Genomic DNA, 19,764 nt, shown 5'->3' on the forward strand with positions numbered 1-19,764 from the left:
CACATTAAAAAGTCCCAATTCCTCACACCACATTTAAAAAAAATAAAAAAAATAAAAGCTAAAATGTGTTTTAAAGCTAAAGGCCCAAATAAATTACTTTTAAAACCCACAATACACACAATAATTAAATAAGTAACACCACATATGACACACTGACTGCAAAAAAGCTAAAATATTATTAAAAAAGGTTAAAAAAAACTCTCTCTCTCTGTGTATATATATATATATATATATTAAAGACCACTTCAAGGCCATTTAGCTGCAAAAAAGCCTCATTTTTAATAATGATATGAATTTAATCAAGTCCAGTTGTCACCTTTATTTATATAACGCTTTTTACAATGCAGATTGTTTCAAAGCTGCTTTAGAGATAACAGGAGTTATGTAATGTCACACTACATAACCCATTGACTGCAAAAAAGCTAAAATGCCTTTTAAAATGTTGAGAAATGGTCCTGAATTGACCACTTAACCTCAAAAAGCCAAAAGCTAATTAAAATGAAGATGCTTTAAATGCACAAAATATATTTCATAAAAACATAAACAGAAATACTTGTACACAATAATAGCCAAGTAGTATAGTAGTCTATCTTTCTAAATCCAGTAACAGTGCAGCATGAAGTTAAAACCAACTTAAATGATGTCCTTGATGTTTTCAAGAGTCGTTTCACTCACTTGGTTTAGAGAAGATTGTGTTGCTTGTGTCTTAGTCCATGTGAGGGGTTACACACTCAACAGAGGTTTATTACACACAAGCTCACTTCCTCCTCATATCGCAGCTCTGACGTGGTTTTCCACCCCCTTTATGACCATACGTGATGGCAAAAATATAAAGCAACAAAAAATAACAGCAGACTTGCTTCAAATCGAGCCAAAACAGACACAGACACACAGTTTAGTCTGCTCGTTTTCCTGTTTATTTAGTTAAGCAGCACTACACCGATATTCCAAATGAAAGATCACAATATATTTTTTTCACAGTCCTACAAAACGAGAACAAACACTCAGCAGGAACATTTAAAAATGCCGGGAATCGATTACATTATACATAAAAACAGGTGGAGAACGTAATTCAGGCGATGTGAATAATCAATGTACTAACAGCAAACTTCCTAGTGCGCATCTCTCGTTAGACTTTACTCTTTTGTATAAAAAACTTAAGAATAGAGAGGTATTACATTATATTATATTGCAATATGAAGAACCGTAAATTCACCTCCTCGTTCACATTTCAAGTACTTTAAATCTTTACCGCAGGCACGTGTGAAGAACCACAGACTCGTGAAACTAATCGAGTCGTTCGCTAGAGAACAACACTTCGATACCCTGTGGAAACGCCAGCTTCTCACTGTGAAATGAGCGATTATTCAGTATGCAAATAAAAATAACGATAGTAGAGACGTAATAAGTCTATGTTTGTCCACCGCGTGATTTATTTTTGCCCTCAAGCGGTTACAGATCTGAAACCTAAACGTGTATAAATCCAGTGTTGGGTTAATAACAACCACACGAAGCTGATCCGTGTCGCTTTAAACAGCTTATTAGTGAATACTACTAACTACCTATTTTAAAAACGAAATTTTTTAAAGATACAACAAATTTCTTTGCATTCACATCATACATAATATTATTATATAATACATTATAATAATATTATATAGAATAAAACTCATTTATATTCATAAATATATATATCTAAATATTTTGTTTTATATGCAGTGGGATCCAAAAGTCTGAGACTTTTACATTTCCCCCCAAAATATATATATATATTTTTTATCAAATTATAACAATTTGCGTAAATGACTCTCCATTTACATATTCAATGTTATTAACTTGCCTTCATTTCATTAGTTATGGAGAGTGCAGAATCTAAAATATTTCTTATTTTGTTACAATAATTGTTTTACATTTTTCTAAATCATAAAACGTGTTTATTTCAACGTTGAAATGTGTGAAAAATAAAAATCTCAATGTGTTCTCAGACTTTTAGGCCCCACTATATATTTGATGTAAACATAAAAAAGACTGGCCTGTGTCGAGACAATTAAAGCTTTTAATTAAGTGCCATTAATATGTGAAAGTGCCTAATAGAGCTAATGTGACGTTCAGTAACTCAGTTTATTTTATATGTCGATTTGAACCTCATGAGCTTTTCGGCTTATTTTCAGCTCAGATGTAATAGAGCGACGTATTACATCATAAAAGAGGAACTGTTTTTTCCATTTCTTGTCCTTTTGAAAAAACGGAAGTGTTATTTTTTCCTCTTTGGGTGATATTTATACATTTAAAAGGACGTAGAGGAGTACGCAGACATCTCAAGGATGGTTCGAATCATCTTTTTTATCCTTCTTTCCGTCGGTTTCTCCCTCGCCGGGGTCGCTGCCCTCTCGTCGCCTCTTGCGGTTTCGAGCTGCAGCTTTAGAGGCCGGCAAGGAGCCCATGCCCAGAACTTTATGGATCTGACGGAAAGCCAGCAGTCGCAGTGCGTGCTGAAAAACAGACAACGCTGTCAGAATAGCTACAATGAAATGGATGGAAACTTTGGCAAGTCACACGTTCAGTACCTGTGCGCTAGCGGTCACGTCTTCCCTAGCTTGTTTCGACATGCTCCCCAGAGAGTCCGTTTGACCTTTCTCACAGGGGTCGAGAAGACCTGGACCATCTGAGCGTTGGAGAGACATTTAATCAAATAAATATTAGATGAAAAACTTAAAACATATGAAACTTAAACGGAAATTATAAATTACCTTGGCCACTAACTGAAATAAATATCAGATGAAAAACTTAAAAAACTTCAAACGAAAATTAGAAATGTTGCCTTGGCATCTAACCAAAATAAATATTAGATGAAAAACTTAAACTTTGAAAAACAAATGAAAAATTTGAAATGTTGCCTTGGCAATTAAATTAAATAATATCAGATGAAAAACGTATAAAACTCAAAACGAAAATTATACATGCTGCCTTGGCAACTAAATTAAATAAATATTAGATGAAAAACTTAGACTTAGAAAATGTAAACAAAACTTAGAAATATTGCCTTGGCAACTAACCTAAATAAATATTGGATGAAAAACTTAAACAGAACTTAGAAACGTTGCATTGGCAGTGAACTGAATTAAATATTAGATGAATAACTTTAACTTAGAAAACATAAATGAGAAATGTTGCCTTGGCTTCTATATGAAATAAATATTACAAGAAAAACGTAAACTTAGAAAATTTAAGCGAAAATTAGAAATGTTGACTTAACAACTAACTGAAATAAAATAAGTAAAATTGAAATACTAAAACAATAAAAAGTAGTGATCGACCGATATGGGTTTTTTGATGGCCGATGCCGATATCTTAGAGAGCAGGGTGGCCGATGGCCGATATAAAGCCGATATATATATATATATACACATACATACACACACACACACTTTATATTTATATAAATCAATTTTTAATAAATTTGATAAATTTAATAAATATTTAAAAATCTTTAAAATAAACATGCTTAGGCCCTATACTTTAGATGGCAACTTCTTGAATCTGCAATCCTATTACAGAATTTTTCACAAATAAAGTAATTGTTTAAAAATATATGAATATGTGAATAAAAAGGAAGTAAACACTGTAACAGGGCACTCAGTAATCTGGTGATTAATCAGTAATCACTGATAATCATATTTTTTCAAATAAAGACTTTTTTTTTTACTTTTGACAAGGTAACGCAAATTTTACATACAGCACACAGTGAAAACGACATGAATAAGACACAGTGGGCCACTGGATATAGCACAGCATATTTTAAAATGAAGGATTTAAAGTTTTTCGATCGCGTCTCCTGTGAAGCTGATCTTCAGTTCGCATTCACTCACTTCGCACGGACCGTCACTCGCAGGTACACGTTTATGCAGGCTACAAATTAGGGCTGCAACAACTAATCGATAAAATCGATTATAATCGATTATGAAAATCGTTGTCAACGAATGTCATTATCGATTAGTTGGTCTGCTTACGTCACGGGGAGCGTTTACTGGTACGCACACACACGCGATGGGTGCTTCTCAATATCCCTCCTCGTCACCTCGCTCCTCCGTCCTCCATCCTATGACCCGGAAACCAATCAAGCACAGCCATCTTGAAGGAAATCTCAATTCTCTAATTGCACCGCGACGAGTCGAGGAGTGAGGAGTGAGGAGGCTTTCAGAGGAGTCATGAGCGAGGATACACAGGTGTATCCTATGCGGAAGTGTTTTATTGACTAAACGTGACGCACGTATATATTCTCCTCCCCCTTCACATCGGTCACAATAATTTGAATTTATACTTTACCTTTGCAGTTTATATAAACCACACATCTCACATTTCAGCAGGGTATCTTGCTTTATTATTATTCATTATGAATTTCTTAAATAAACAAGCTTCAACAACATAAGGGCAGATCCTTTGAGCGCTGCTGATGACGCTATGAAGTGACGCTCGAGTGATCAAGTATTCCAATGTATAAAAAAAGCTTTCATTCGATTCCTCCGTCCTCATTTTCTTTCCTTGCGTCCTTCCCTTACAACCTACAGGGGGTGGAGCTGAGGCGCTAGGAAAGGAAAGCGAGGAAAGGAAACGAGGATGCACAAATAAGAAATGAGAAGCACCCAAGGTCTCTCTCCCTCAGGCGCTCTTGCTTGCGCGCTCTAGATTTCGGGAGTTTGAACTAATTCGCAGGCATCAGGGAGCCGCAATCAATATGCGGGAGACTCCCGGGACTTCCGGGATGTCTGTATTTTGTCTCGAGCATCAGGTTGTGCAATCAGTTCGCTCGCAACGTAAGTGATGGATTAAAATAGCGCTACCGCAGAAATAGGTTAAATTAAAACGGTGTTTACAAAGTGAAGCACTAAATACAAAGGCAGTTAATAACAGCAGCAGTAAAATATTGTTTTTTAGTCACTGTACTCAGTGGTTTTCAGCGAATGCTTGTGCACTAATGCATAATTTCTCCTGTCCTTTACTCAAGCCTGTTAGCTTGCTGGGTAACGTTACCTCCATTCCGTTCTCTTTTTATAGCATTTGTCTACTAAGTTTTAATTGTTTTTCAAACGCGATCTACTGCGGCTCTACGTTCACACAATTGTTTTCAGTCTTTCTATATTTATTTAATCAATTTATCCTTATATTATTCTTTTATATATTATATATAATATATATATTATATTCTTTATCCTTATATTCCTTATATATAATTAATTTTAAATAAAAATTAAATGAATTATATATTTTAGATGTTTTTAGTTTGTTTTTAGTTCAGATATTCACATCTGAACAACATGTCTGTGTAAATTTGTTTTAACAAAAATTGTGTTAAAACATAATATGTTGGATATAATTTTTTTAACAATAATCATGTTTGTCAACTTGCCATCAGCAATTATCATTAAAAACAATGCAAATATTGATATTAGTAAAACTCAATGTGTGGCTTTTGCACTTTTTAAAGTACACTTTTACACATAAATACCCTGATTTACGGTTTTATTTAGTTATAATAAAAAAAAATCTAATTTAATTTCTATCCGATTAATCGAAAAAATAATCGTCCGATTAATCGATTATCAAAATAATCGTTAGTTGCAGCCCTACTACAAATGCACACTTCACAAGATATCACAGCTGGATTCAATTAAATCTGCAAGGTTTGTGAAATTACATGTTTATTAGATATTCAGAGATTTGTTTAAATTATGTAGATGTGCATTTGCTGAATGTTGACGGTAAATGAGAAAGTATTTTAGGCTGATTGTTTGCCTTTTCGGTTACAAATAATATAAAAGCAAACGTATTACTTTTTGGCATTCCATTTACTTTCTTTGACCAGTTCTGTAGCCACCGGTTCTGTCTAACAAAGTATTAGATCTGACTGACAGAGATCGTAAACTAATGAAGACGGAGAATGTGAGTGAGCGCTGTGTGATCAGGCGCTGGCGTTCTCTTCTCAGGTGCTGGTGTTCTCAGCGCCGCCCGTCAAAATAAAAGTCTGCAGTGTCGTCAAAATAAAAGTCCCGCTTCCAACACATCGGCCAATCAGAAAAACTTATCGGCCGATGCCGATATTTTAAAAAAGCCAAATATCGGCCGATATATCGGCCATGGCGATATATCGGTCGACCACAAATAAAATGGTAAAAATAAATTTTAGAAATAGTAAATATAAATTTTTAGGAAAACAAGTATTAATAAAAATGCCAAAAGCCAGACAGAAGTACTAAATCTTAAACTAGAATTAAAATGAAAACAGAAATATTAAAAATAAAAGCTAATTCAAATGTTTTATAAATACTACAGCAGTATAAATATAAACGTTACTAAAATAAGTCCTACCAGGCAGGAGAATCCCAGTGGTGATGCACTCGAGGACCCTCCTCAGAGCTTCTCCGGGACCTAGCGGACCGGTTGCACTGCTAATGGCTTTCTCCACCAGCAGTTCCATAGCCTTCGGGAAAGAAAAACACATTATTTATAATGACCATTATTAGCGGAAGCTAAAATCACTGTTAGCAAACAAGGCTAACTGACCCAGTCGGGCATCTTGCCCCAGGAAGGTACACGCTGACACAGGTCCCGCAGAACCCGAATAATGATGACGCAAGATTGAAGGCCGTTTGCCCGAGCCTGTGGACAAAAATCATTAATATGCGACATAATCATAGCTAAAAATTGCATTTCAGTAGTTAATATAACCATAAGTGCTAATGCTAAAGTGCTAATACAATTACACTGTTCTGAACGACGGTTGAGTCAAAGGTCAGAAACATACTTTAAGTATGCAAACACTTTAAGCTAACAGTTCAATTGAAAATGCTTAGCGGTAACTTATTATTCAGGTAACTAGCAAGCAATCATGTTGACAATCAACTTATTATACTTACATTAACTAAAATTGTTGTTCTGCTATGACCACAGTTGACCTGAGAGAAAACTGGCTTTAGAAGAGAACTAGTTTAGCTAACGTACACTATAGCGCCCCTAGTGGAAATAACGAGAATTCGCAATGCATCACGATATTAGTTTCTAATTGTTTTTCCATCATGACAGTCGTCGACTTCAGAGAAAAAACTGACAGTAGACGAAAGTTTACGCTAATGTCCACTAAACACATTTGTTACAGTACTAAGAACAAGATGCACTAGCGATACGTTACTAATTGCGTTCAGGCACATTTAGAAGTGCAACTACGAATTAAATCAAAGTTGCGTTTATAGAAGCGTAAAGTATGTTTCAGGTTTAGGCTAAAGCCAGTAGCTTTCTTAGTAGCTAAGTGTAGCTTTCCCTATAGCCATATCTAAGCTATCAAGTAAATCTGGAGCTTAAACTCACTGTATTTAGTAACTTTCTGCTAGAAACTTGAAGAATAGCTATTACTTTTTCAGTTTTTTTACATTACATCTGTATGTAACTACTTTATAATTTAAGTTTAGTGTGAGTAGCTTGTAGTGTAGCAACCTCAGTTTCTCCGACACTAATCGCAAGGTTGATTACATGTGAACTGCCCTAAAATATGAAGTGCAATTCACACCTATCCTAAAAAAAAAAAAAGAAACTTTCGAAGGCCTTATTTTCTTTTTTTTTACCTGAAACCATTTAGCATGTCGCAGAGCCGCTAAATACTCAAGGCACTTGATCCTGTTGAGGACATCCGGAGGGTCTTTCTCTGCCACTGCGAGGACACACGTAGGGAACGTCATCAATTGTATTTAATGTTTTAGTAATGGTAATAACAAAGTAAGTAGATATTGTTATAAAATTATTGTGAAGTAAATAAAACAAAAAGTTTTCTAGGGGATTTGTCTAGGTAACTAGGTAGTGTTAATGTGATCATTACAACACGCATCAAAACAAAAAAAAAGTGACTACACCAAAATGTCACAATACAAGGGGGTTTTTCCAACACGTCCAGGTTCCTAAAAAAATTGTTGCAATGTTATGCAAAAGATGTAAATGGAAAGTATTATTGCTTGGGTCTGTAAATGCAGCCGAGGGCGAATGATTAACAAACCCAAACAGGACAAATATAGAGAACCGTTTGGTGGTTTGAAAGAAACAGAATTGAGAATATCGTTAGCAAAATTAAACAGTCTACACAATGACCTCAGGTTACAAGTCGGAATTTCAGAGGTTGTTTGAGGTCACTGTTCAAAAACTTCAGGATGAAAGGACGAATTGTTTCACGTGGTGGATGATAAAATACATGTTCTCCGTCGGTTGGGTTGAAAATGCCAATCGAGTTCAACTGTAGTTTAGATTTAGTCTTATTTACAAACATGAAACTCCCAAATTTTGCTGTTATCACTATGAAAAACTATTAAAACTATTCATACATCGTCAGTCCCAAAATATTGCAGTGCATTAGTGGCCACAGAGTTTATTTACAGGAGTGACAAATGCATTTCACAACTGCATCGCTGTATGAAAAAATAGCTTGTTTTTACGAAATAATAAAAAATAAGGTAGTTGCAACTGAATTTACATACATTTGTATGGCGAATGTTATGGTTACTTTAAAATAAAACAAATAAATTCAATAAAACTAATGAATTCAATAAAAATAAAACTATTATGTAAATTGTTACTAACAATAATGTTAGCAACTTAATTCTTGAAGTGTTTTAAAATGTTAAAAACGACGTATCTTATGAAAATGTCAACAATCACAATTTTGCAGGAATGGGGGAGCGACTTCTGTTTCCTGTGCACATGCAAAAAATAAATGCGATTGTCACTCCCAACATTTACCGCCACTTTTATTATATATATATTTATAATTTACATGCCAAGTTATTCATTTTATATATATATATGGCATGGAAAAGTTTGTGGTCAAAGCTAAAATTCGTTCTCATCCTGAAGTCTTACAACACAACTTGTACAATATTGCGCCACAGTGGTAAAGAAAGGTCAGAGATCCTGTTTTTTATTCCTTAAAACACTTTCAGAAAGCAACGCAAAACCGAACGAGGGCAAATAATGGACTCCACCGAAAGAAAAGAAGAAAAGAAAATGAAGGCGGGGAAGGGGAATAAAAATGAACAGGAAGGCCAATTCAGTGATGGAAAATTTTTCTGCATGGAAATATCCTTGTTTTTTTTGTTGTTGTTTTTTCTTTTCTTTTTTAAACCAAAGGGAACACATATAGTGCTGCTGAGGGAAAGCACGGGTTCTCTAACCTTTCTCCATGTTGGGGACGGGGTCTTCGCGCATCACTGGCGAGGTAAGAGAGATGGTGACCTGCATTTTTGGTTCCTTGCTTGAAAAAATGACGATGTTGGCTTCCTCAGGGTGTACCTGCACCTCATACTGATCTTCAGAAAAGGTCTGCCGGTTAAAAGGACACTTGCATTACAACAGAGGAGACAGCGGGGGCCCCGAGTAAATGGGCTCTGTATTATGTCCCTTATAGTCCCACTGGAGCCATATATTCCCATAATGCACAGGTTAAATGGCGATGTAAATGTGAATGAAGTACACGCCCCAGTCTCTCTCTGTAGGTGTCGTAACCAGGCAGAGGAACTAAAGATCAGTTAAAGATACACGGACCACAAAAGCAGCAGCAGAGTAAAAAGCTCATTTATTTGCAGTGATTTTTTAATAATATATGAGTGGATCACATGATAAACGACCAAAATGTGTCTGGGTCGTATTTCATCCCTAAAATCAAAAGGGAAAAAATAAGAAATGATATACTGCATCAAGTAAATAAAGCATGTTTTTAAGATCAGAAAGGTTTGTTGACATTATTTTAATTGCATGCATCACATTTTCCCCTCGTAGTTAGTGATTACCGCAATGCACAACAATCTCATTAACGTAATGTGAACTAAATTTAACTTTCATACGTAATTATTGATAGTATTGTACAAAATGTATGCTGGTTGTAAAAAAGAAATGCTGGAAAGAACAATTGTCTGTGTTACGGTAATGATTTTTATTCTCTGCATCAATAACTATGTTTCCATCCAAAGTTGCGAATATCACATAAAACATTTGCGATTAAAAGCACAGTTTCCATCTCACGTGTTCAAGAGAACAAAATCATCACTCTCTGGGAAATTGGCGCAAAATATCTGTAATGAAATTGGAAGTTGCTGCAATCGGGGAAGAAACTGTGGCTCTTTTTCCTCCATTATAATTGACTTGAGTCCCAGAGTGCCAGACGAAACGCAATAAACGCCGTGTTTGTGAACGCAATCATGTGAGACGCTTCTGGAGGGAGTTAAGCCAAATCATTGTGATGACAGACCTTGACTCAGGTGTTTCAGATCCACCAAACCAACATTTGAGATGCTGCGATGCCATTGGTCCGCTGGTTAGTCCAGTTATCCAATCACAGCCTGAAGAAAAGTCACTGACGTTTTTTTTTTGTTGCACATCAACGGATTTTACTTGGTAAATGTGTTTCCATTGCAGTTTAATGCACACGTCTTATTATCGGATAAAAATAATTATCCCAGACTGAAAGCATTTGTTTTTTCGATGCGTATTTTGGCATTTCCATCCGGCGTTTTTTTTAATGTGATATCCCAAAATGCGCAACAAAAATAGGTGGATGGAATCATAGTAATGACATTTTAGGGAAAATGTTTACTTGTCAAATAAAAACTAAAAATATACTTCAACTTTATGCAAAATATGTTTCGATTTTAAGTTTTTGGAATACATTTAAATATTAACACTTAATATACATATTTACACACATATATAAAAATTTCCCTTCTGATTCTGTTGTTCAATTTCTTAAAGCTTGGTTGTGAATCTCACAAAGCCACATTTAGGCGAAATTAACCGCAGACACTACATGTCACTATAAATAGACCTGTCAAGAAATTTCTCATGTGGGTGATTTCCAGCATGAAACAGCCAAAAAGAAGAGAAACAAGGTGATAAAACCACAAGTGCAAAGATATGAGTATCAACAGATCAATAATGCTTTTCAGTAGCTTCGACATAACGACGCAAGCTCAAAAGAAGACACTCTTACCGCCAGTTGTTTGGGCAGCTGCTCCGCCACGGTTCTCAGGAGAGTGACGGTGGGTTTCTTGGCCGCTAGCAGGATGAGCTGCACGTTTCTGTCACCGCGCAGGAGGAGACCTTTAGCCAGGATTCCCACACGCATGACTCCTTTGAGAACTCGAGCCTGAGACTCAGACCTGCCCGGGAGGAAGAGCGGAAAGGCCCTTTCACACCGAGAACGAGAACTATAAAGATCACTATAACGATAACTATATTTGCGTCCAAACTAACGAAAGATAACGGGCCGTATCATACACACCGGGTAAACACACAAAATGCATTTGTGCGCCCATGGGCATCAGCTGGTCTGGTCTGAAAATGAGGTGTGTTCAGGCACATTATTGGCTCGTTGCTATTTTGAGGAAATTATTTGACCAACTGAAACCTGGTCTAAAATCAATGGCGCAATATTGTTTTTGTTATTTAAAAAGCACGTTAGTAATGTGGGTCTATAGGCAGGTCCACAAGGCACGTACACTCTGCTTATTACACACACACGCACACTCTGCTTATTACACACACAGGGATGCCCAGCAGCACACAAACATGCCAAATATTAAAATGTAAAAGATTAATATTGTGTACATAAAGATATGGTGGAATCCGGCTTGTACCATAGATGGTCTGTTCTTTAACCGCACACACACACACACAGACACACACACACACACACACACACAAGCGCACGAGTGGATCCGTTTCCTCACTAGAGAAGCGTTCAGTCTTTCCGCTTGTAAATTCCTCCATGTAAACGGCGAATCCGCCATGCCGCGAGTGCGACTGGCTTTTAAAGGGAATGGGAGATGAGACTCTGATTGGTTTATTGCACATTATGCCCAAAACACACCCATTACTCATTAAGAGAATAGAGACAACCCTTTTAGACCATGACCATTTTACCTGTCGTTAAACTAGCAAAAGTGCTAAGTGCACTTGCGGCCTGCGCTTTAGACCACCTTATATCGTTAAAATAGGGCCCAACGTCAGTTTATTCTAAGCTCGCGCGCTGCGGTTTCAAAGTGTGTAGAACGCCATTGAACATGTTTTTGCTGCTCTTGTTGCATTTACACGCTTTAACCAGCAGATGTCCTCAGCATGCTATGTTTTGAGTGAAGCTAGTGTAATCGATCTAACAATCTAACAATGAATTTAGCTGAAGTAGTCAATATAGTGGAATAAAAACAACACCTAGTCTTTTTCAACGCAACCTCAAAGAAACTAAGACAATGCTGTGGAAACAAGCGCTGGATGCCTGAGGTAATACTTCCCACCGGTTATTCCGAGGCTAGGAACGATTGTTTTCCATATCCATTTTCTTGACATGTCAAACAGTCCAATGTCGTCTACCATTTTAAATGCGCGAACCCTTAAATTAGAATGGATTCTGATTGGCTGTCAGTGTTTTATCGTTCAACAGCTGAGGGGAAAAATCGTTCTGAAAGTGATCGGCCTTTCTCAATGGCGTTATCGTTATAGCTCTGGTGTGAACTCTGCTATTCTTTAATACTGAGAACGATTTTTACTACTATATCTTTATCGTTATCGTCCTTCGTGTGAACGGGCCTCAAATCTAAACGTCCCGCTACAATTCAACAGTATAAAGTCAGCTAGCCGGTAAAAGTTCTCACTGTTTGTCCGTCACGTCGTCGTGGGCGTCGTCGTCCGCAGAACACGCCTCCTTCTCCAGCAGCGAATCAGACACCAGTTTGAGAGCGCGCTCAGAATGCGAGACGATTCGCTGGACGGCCTGAAGCTCCTCCTCCACGGGGTAGATGGCCGAGTGCTTGGCCATGACGTGCCGGTCGTCGGGCGAATCTGGCCGCCGCACGGGCTGAAGAAAAATTGGTGCGGTTTACCATTTAATAAAAGCTTGTACACACTTAAAGGAGTAGTTCACTTTAGGACAAAAATTTCCTGATAATTTACTCTCCCCACGTCATCCGAGATGTTCATGTGTTTCTTTCTTCAGTCGAAGAGAAATTAAGGTTTTTAAAGGAAACATTCCAGGATTTTTCTCCATATAGTGACTTCAATGCGGTCCGACGGATCGAAGGTCCAAATGTGAGTTTCAGTGCAGCTTCAAAGTCTCTCAATCACAGCCGAGGAATAAGAGTCGCATCTAGAACCATCGCTCATTTTCTAAAAAAATAAACATTTATACACTTTTTAACCACAAATGCTCATCTTGTACGTCCAAGACTTCACGCATTACGTAATCACGTTGGAAAGTTTAGGCGGTAACCGGGCGTATGCGGGAAATATAGAGTAGGGCAAAAACTAAATCGTCCAACATCGTTATATTACATTATTATTATTACATTTTTGTAAATGGGGTTTGACTTAGTCTTTGTGCGTGACTTTTCAACGTGATTACGTAATGTGTGGCGCATCACAGCTAGTGCAAGACGAGCATTTGTGGTTAAAAGTATATAAATATTTATTTTTTTATAAAATGAGCGCTGGTTTGTCAAGATAAGACTGTTATTCCTCGGCTGGGATTGTGTCGAGACTTTGAAGCTGCAATGAAACTACACTTTGGACCATCAACCCGTTGGGCCACATTGAAGTCACTATATGGAGAAAAATCCTGGAATATTTTCCTCAAAAACCATAATTTATAACGTAGGGGCGAGTAAATTATCAGGAAATTTTTATTCTACCGTGAACTAATCCTTCAACTATCTTCTAGCATCTGTTTTGGTCTGTCTGAGAAATATCCAATCTGAGAATGCCCTTGATTGTGGTCAATGCGTCAACTGACCAGTAGGGGCGGCACCGGCATGTTGGGTCGGCCCATCAGAGGAGGCGGAGCCATCCTGCACCTCTGATCCCCCCAGTATAACTGCTCCTCCTCCATCCTCCTCCAGTACATGTCCTCCTCGTACCTCCTGCTGGACCACACAGAGAAATCAGGATATAATCATGCTGTCGTAAGCAACATCAAAATTAAATGATTATATAGATATTATTTACAGTAGATAATACATTTCCAGTTGTTAACATAAAAAAATGCTTATAAATGAACATGAAATAAACAACAGTATGTTTTGCACTCTGAATGAAGTAATTGATGTAATTGAAATGCATGTTGTTATTTTTGTGCATATTTTTGTCATGCTAAATATTCTGACTTGCAGTGAAAAGGCTTTCTGAAATGTACAATAAACGTTTCAACGTCAGAAATGGCGGGAAAGCAGAGGATGACCTCATTTCCATGTGCCAGCGCTGCTCGTCCTCTTGGTGTCTCTTCAGCACAGACTTCTGCTTCTGTTTACGCAGCTTGACTTCCAGAAGCTTCCGCGCTCGATTGCTGGGCTTGATCTCCACAGGGAGGTCTGGGTTCACTTTTTTCTAATAAATAATAAGGGGAAGAAACTGGTCAATAACTGCAACCTTGATATGTGCAGCTGTTTTTGCACTGATATCAGACTTATTATTCATTTGTTGTGAATAATCTGAGTTCATGAACTTAAAGGTCCAATGTGTAAAATTTCTGAGGATCTATTGACAGAAATGCAATATAAGATCCATAACTATGTTTTCATTGGTGTATAAAGACCTTGCATAATGAACCGTTATGTTTTTATTACCTTAGAATGAGACATTTATATCTCCATAACCGCGGGCGCCCCCTTCTATGGAGGTCGACATATTGTGTGGTCATGTTTCTAGCGTAGCCGACAGCGAACACACAGCGCTACAGAGCGCCTTTCATCACTATCTTGAAAAATAAGTTTTCAGTGGTGTATAAAGACCTTACTTAATGAACCGTCATATTTGTATTTGTATTACCTTAGAATTAGGCCTGTCACAATAACAAATTTTACTAGACGATAAATTGTTCCAAGAAATTATTGCGATAAAAAATAATATTGATAATAAACGATAATATTGTCGTTCTGAGACCATTTTCATCTAAAATAATGATAATGGCATAACAATGCAGGTACACCTTTTCAAAGATCAATAAACTTTTATTTCTAAAGACTATTTAATACTGAAAACATTTTAAATATCCGCAATAAATGAACAAAACCAAAAACAATAAAAGCAATGGACTCTCATTCTCTGTTAGCACTTACCAATGTGTGACTTCCGTTCACACTGAGAATCATAAGCATCATAGACTGTGTGAGCATGCGTCTCATATGAGTATGAGCGCGGAGAGTTTGTGTGTGCTCGCATCTCGTGTGTGTAGAGTTTGCGTGTATGTGCGTGAGCGACTTTAGGTGTGTCGTTGTGCATTTCATATGTATTTGTTTGAGCATTCAGCAGTATACATGCATGTTTGACTACTTAGTATATGTGTATGCAAGTGTTCCATATATGTGTGCGTGAATGAAGTTTGATTTAAGCCCTAGACGGCGAATCATATGAGGGAGAGGGAGCGCGCGCGCGCGAGAGAGAGAGAGGGACGAGCGAGAGGTAATGCGAATGCGCTACGGCGCTCTGCAATCAAATACGATTTTAAATAGGCTTAGTAAAAAAAAAACATTCGAAAATCAATGTGTGTCGGTCAGCGTTGATACCACAAATAAATGAACGTATGGGAAACCCTGCCATGTGACTGACAGGTGCTGCCTCCCCACAGAAAAGACCTGGCAAATAAAAAGAGGGTTCAACGAGAGTTGTCATCCAGTCTCTTTGGTAGAGAGAGAGAGAGAGAGAGAGAGAGAGAGAGAGAGAGAGAGAGAGAGAGAGAGAGAGAGAGAGAGAGAGAGAGAGAGAGAGAGAGAGAGAGAGAGAGAGAGAGAGAGAGAGAGAGACGAGGAAAACAAACAAGCATGCAAATGGAAATTATCGAGCTCATTTTCGAGCTCATCGTGCGATTAATTGATCTATATTGACTATCACGACAGGCCTACTTAGAATGAGACATTTATATCTCCATAACCGCGGGCGCCCCCTTCTATGGAGGTCGACATATTGTGTCGTAATGTTTCTACTGTAGCCTACAGCGAACACACAGCACGTTTCGTCACTACCTTGAAAAAAAAGTTTTCAGTGGTGTATAAAGACCTTACTTAATGAACCGTTATATTTGTATTACCTTAGAATGAGCAGTTTCTGTCTACACACACCGCTGGTTCCCTTACATTGAATACGCCGACATGTTTCTACAGTAGCCCTAAACGGACAAACGCGTTTCGTTACTATGTTGCTCTTCGTGCAAGCTTAGTTCAGCGAATAAGAATTTCCTGCCGGCCACCGTAACTTTTGTTGGTTGCAATTCGTAACCTCACCACTAGATGTCGCTAAAAATCACACACTGCACCTTTAAAACGAGTCAAATATTCAAATCGCTTGATTATTCAGTGACAGGCATATAGTTATTGTGGCATGTCATGATGTTTTTTGGGGGGTGATGTGTTACCTTGTACTGCAGCCGGTGTCTCCGTCCTTTCAGGTGCATGTCTTTAGCGTTGGGGTCGTTGAAACTGCATTCACACAGTTTACAGTGGAAGCGAATCACCTTACCGTCGTCATTTCGAACCTGAGGAGGGAAAACACATGATTCAAAGACTTAAAGCCCTTAACGGATGAACAAATATCCAGTTAGCCTTATGCATCACACACATTTACTAAAGAAAACACTTTTGATCCAAGCTGATTTGCTAATGAATCTGATTTGCGAACCAATTCGACTCATTCATTTAGAGTGTGTTCACACTTGTAGTTCGGTTCACTAGATTCTTTTGGTCCGGACCAAAGAGAAAATTATACATTTAGTCCTGGTTCGCTTAGCATTCACACTGCCATTTTTAACACCAAACCTTAACATTTATTCGGTTATTGGTAGGACTTGGGTCCTATCAGTTACAGTACAAAGCAAATTGTATGTACTGTACCATGTACGGGAGGGGGGGGATTTTTTTGGTGGTGTAAATATATTTATTCTGAAGCAATATTTTCAGATTTTACAAACTTAAATCTTCATATTTGAGGTGTTTACCCCAGAGTGTTATTTATTTTTATAAAGAGAATTTTTATTACCTTATTAAATGTATGCATCATTTTTCATGTCAAATTCTTACATTTGATCAATAAATTCAGTTAGAATAATAAGACATAGGGCTGTTACCCAAAATTACAACTGCAATAAATAATGTTATGAGATTGATGTTTTAAATAAATGTTTTAAATAAAAAAAAAAAATGCAACACTTAAACATGATTACTAAACTGCCAATAGGTGGCGGCAAGTGATTGCCTTAATTAGTGAATCATTGAGTCATTCATACAAAAGATTCGTTCAAAACGCTGAATCATTCAGTAACAAAACACCGCGCTGCTGTTGCTTCCCTTTGGAAACATTTTCGTTGGTGAAATAGAACAAAAACAACGCGACATTGTTCCCAGAAATACACTACCCATTATCAATCGCTGCTTACATTGAATGTAATAAAATCACAATCATTCTTGCGTTTCGATGCTTCTCGATGCAGGTCTGGCCTGGTTATTTTTTGTCACTAAAGTTAAGCTACTTGTCCGGTCGGGCAAGTAAAATTATCTTTCACTTGCCCTTCCAAAAAATTCCCCTTGTCCAGCACAAGCGTTAATGTCGAGCCCTGAGTTCATTCATATTTTTTTGTGGTGCTGTAAAGCGGAACAGGTGATCGGTTCACAGCGATCTGTGTGACTGTCACACTCACGCATCATTAGAGTGCCAAAAAAAGATCACAACAGCCCGAAAGACGTCTGTGGTCTCACTACTGTCTAATTAGCACATTCCCAATTATTATTGTGAAGTTTACCACGAATTTCACATAAGATTCCTTCACGTTATGAGTTTCCATCAGACTCGCGTGGTAGTCGGGTGCCTCATCCAATGGCGAGCTCAGTTGACGCTGTGTGCTTCAAGATTCTGACGCAAGTGCTAAGATTCCGATTGGCCAAGAGAAAAAGTGCTAAGATTCCGATTGGCCCAGAGAAAAAGTGCTAAGATTCTGATTGGCCAAGAGAAAAAGTGCTAAGATTCCGATTGGCCAAGAGAAAAAGTGCTAAGATTTCGATTGGCCCAGAGAAAAAGTGCTAAGATTCCGATTGGCCAAGAGAAAAAGTGCTAAGATTTCGATTGGCCCAGAGAAAAAGTGCTAAGATTCCGATTGGCCAAGAGAAAAAGTGCTAAGATTTCTCCCACCCCCTAAAAAAAAACAAGTTTGCAATATGTCAAGTTTGCAGATCTCTGTTTTTAGGGTCCCATCTTGTGACATCACTTCCTGTTTTCAGTTCGTTTAGATGTCTTTGGTCCGTGTCACGTTCATATTTCAGTCGAACCGCACCAGAGTTTGTTTGTAAGCTGAAAATGTGGGTCTCAGTCTGTTTGTTTGATGCGCACCAGGGTTCAGATGTCAGTGTGGTCTCACCTCTTCTACATAATCGTGTCCCACAGGCTGAATGTCTCCTTGAGCTCCTGCTCCGTCACCGTCCTCGTCCTCACTCGAAGAAGGCTTCACCTCCTCCATCTTCACCGGAGCAGCTGTTGAGGCTCGACTGCCTGAAGACAAATGGATTTTAGGAGATTTATTTCTAATTTACTTCATTTATGTTTCTGCAACGTGGCTGTTCATACACTGGGGACAAACATTTGTTTCTTTACCAAATTTCACTCAAAAATTGCTAGTAAATTTCACAATTAATTACCAAGAAACGAGCAAAACATTAAATTAGGGTACATTTACATGACAACGTTGTACTAAAAACAGAAACGTTTTTCCTGTGCGTTTCCTTTAAGTTTCCGAGAAACCGATTAAAAAAAGCTGTACTCTGCTGTCAGGCCAGTAGGTGGCGATGTCACTTTGAAAAGATTAAAGACTGGACATGTAATACACATGATGTCACCGTTTTTACAAATTTGAGCTTTTGTAGTTTAGACAGAGACGATAACGGTGTCAGTTTCAAAAACGTGCACACCGTTGTCCTGTAAATAAATGGCCAAAATGTATAAAAAGTTTTTAGTTTTTAGTTGAAAACAGTGAAAATGAACCCTTTAACATGAAATTTACAATTATTTATTTAGTTCAAAGTATGAATGAACATTGTTTAAATGTGGAAATTTAATATGTAATTAAAATACATGCATCTTAAATTCAGTTTCTGAGTGTAGTTTGTTGTATGATATGATTACTATCTGAATCCATTACCTCATGACCCGATGAGTAAGATTATGTGGAATAAATATCACAACTCTATAAAGCAGAAGCAGAAAGATTGTGCAAGGATGTGTTGATTTCATGTCTCAATCTGAAAGATTTAATTACCGCAACATGACGACCAAATGTGTATAAATAGATGCTTCTTCTGCAAAGCATCTATTTCCTCATGCGGGTTTTGCGAGTGATACAGTATAAGAGGAGATATCATCCATATCTGAGATCAGTGTGAATGCTGATTGTGCCGAAGGTTAAATTAAGGCAAAGTGACATCATTGCATCACACTAATTATGGAAAAATCACATCCCTGGTAAATGATTCATAAAATAATTCTTGCAGTTGTGAATACATTTCTAAGTAAATAATCAGTGGGTGCTTGCCAAAGGCACTCACTATTGTTATTGCTCATACTTATCATTTGTAAAATATTCTTGCGGTTGTGAATACATTTAAAGTAAATTATTCTTAAATAATTCTTGCAATTATGAATAAATGTCTGTAAATCATTCTAAAAATAATTCTTGCAATTACGAACACATTTCTGTGAAAATCATTCTTA

The 19,764-nt window shown here is 37.4% G+C and overlaps 1 protein-coding gene across 2 annotated transcripts in view; it reads right to left on the minus strand.

Moving 5' to 3' along the window:
* Positions 1–1,880: 1,880 nt before the first annotated feature.
* Positions 1,881–19,764, minus strand: part of zfr2 (zinc finger RNA binding protein 2) — a 34,506-nt gene continuing 16,622 nt past the window's right edge. Inside the window, exons 8-19 of one of the 2 annotated variants that reach the window (XM_077225982.1) lie at positions 18,419–18,549; positions 16,427–16,546; positions 14,258–14,403; positions 13,814–13,940; positions 12,681–12,883; positions 11,021–11,189; positions 9,210–9,357; positions 7,617–7,702; positions 6,562–6,657; positions 6,367–6,478; positions 2,568–2,665; positions 1,881–2,492 (exon numbers count right to left, since the gene is read on the minus strand). In XM_077225982.1, the coding sequence (XP_077082097.1) occupies positions 2,319–2,492; positions 2,568–2,665; positions 6,367–6,478; positions 6,562–6,657; positions 7,617–7,702; positions 9,210–9,357; positions 11,021–11,189; positions 12,681–12,883; positions 13,814–13,940; positions 14,258–14,403; positions 16,427–16,546; positions 18,419–18,549 (1,610 nt within the window). In that variant the 3' untranslated portion in view covers positions 1,881–2,318. Of the gene's footprint in view, positions 2,493–2,567; positions 2,666–6,366; positions 6,479–6,561; positions 6,658–7,616; positions 7,703–9,209; positions 9,358–11,020; positions 11,190–12,680; positions 12,884–13,813; positions 13,944–14,257; positions 14,404–16,426; positions 16,547–18,418; positions 18,550–19,764 lie in introns of both variants that reach the window. The other variant, XM_077225981.1, reaches the window with a different exon arrangement.

The sequence above is a fragment of the Siphateles boraxobius genome, unplaced genomic scaffold (assembly GCF_051911475.1).
Source record: "Siphateles boraxobius isolate OS27281-9 unplaced genomic scaffold, OSU_SipBor_1 13, whole genome shotgun sequence".
Taxonomy (NCBI): Eukaryota; Metazoa; Chordata; class Actinopteri; order Cypriniformes; family Leuciscidae; genus Siphateles; species Siphateles boraxobius.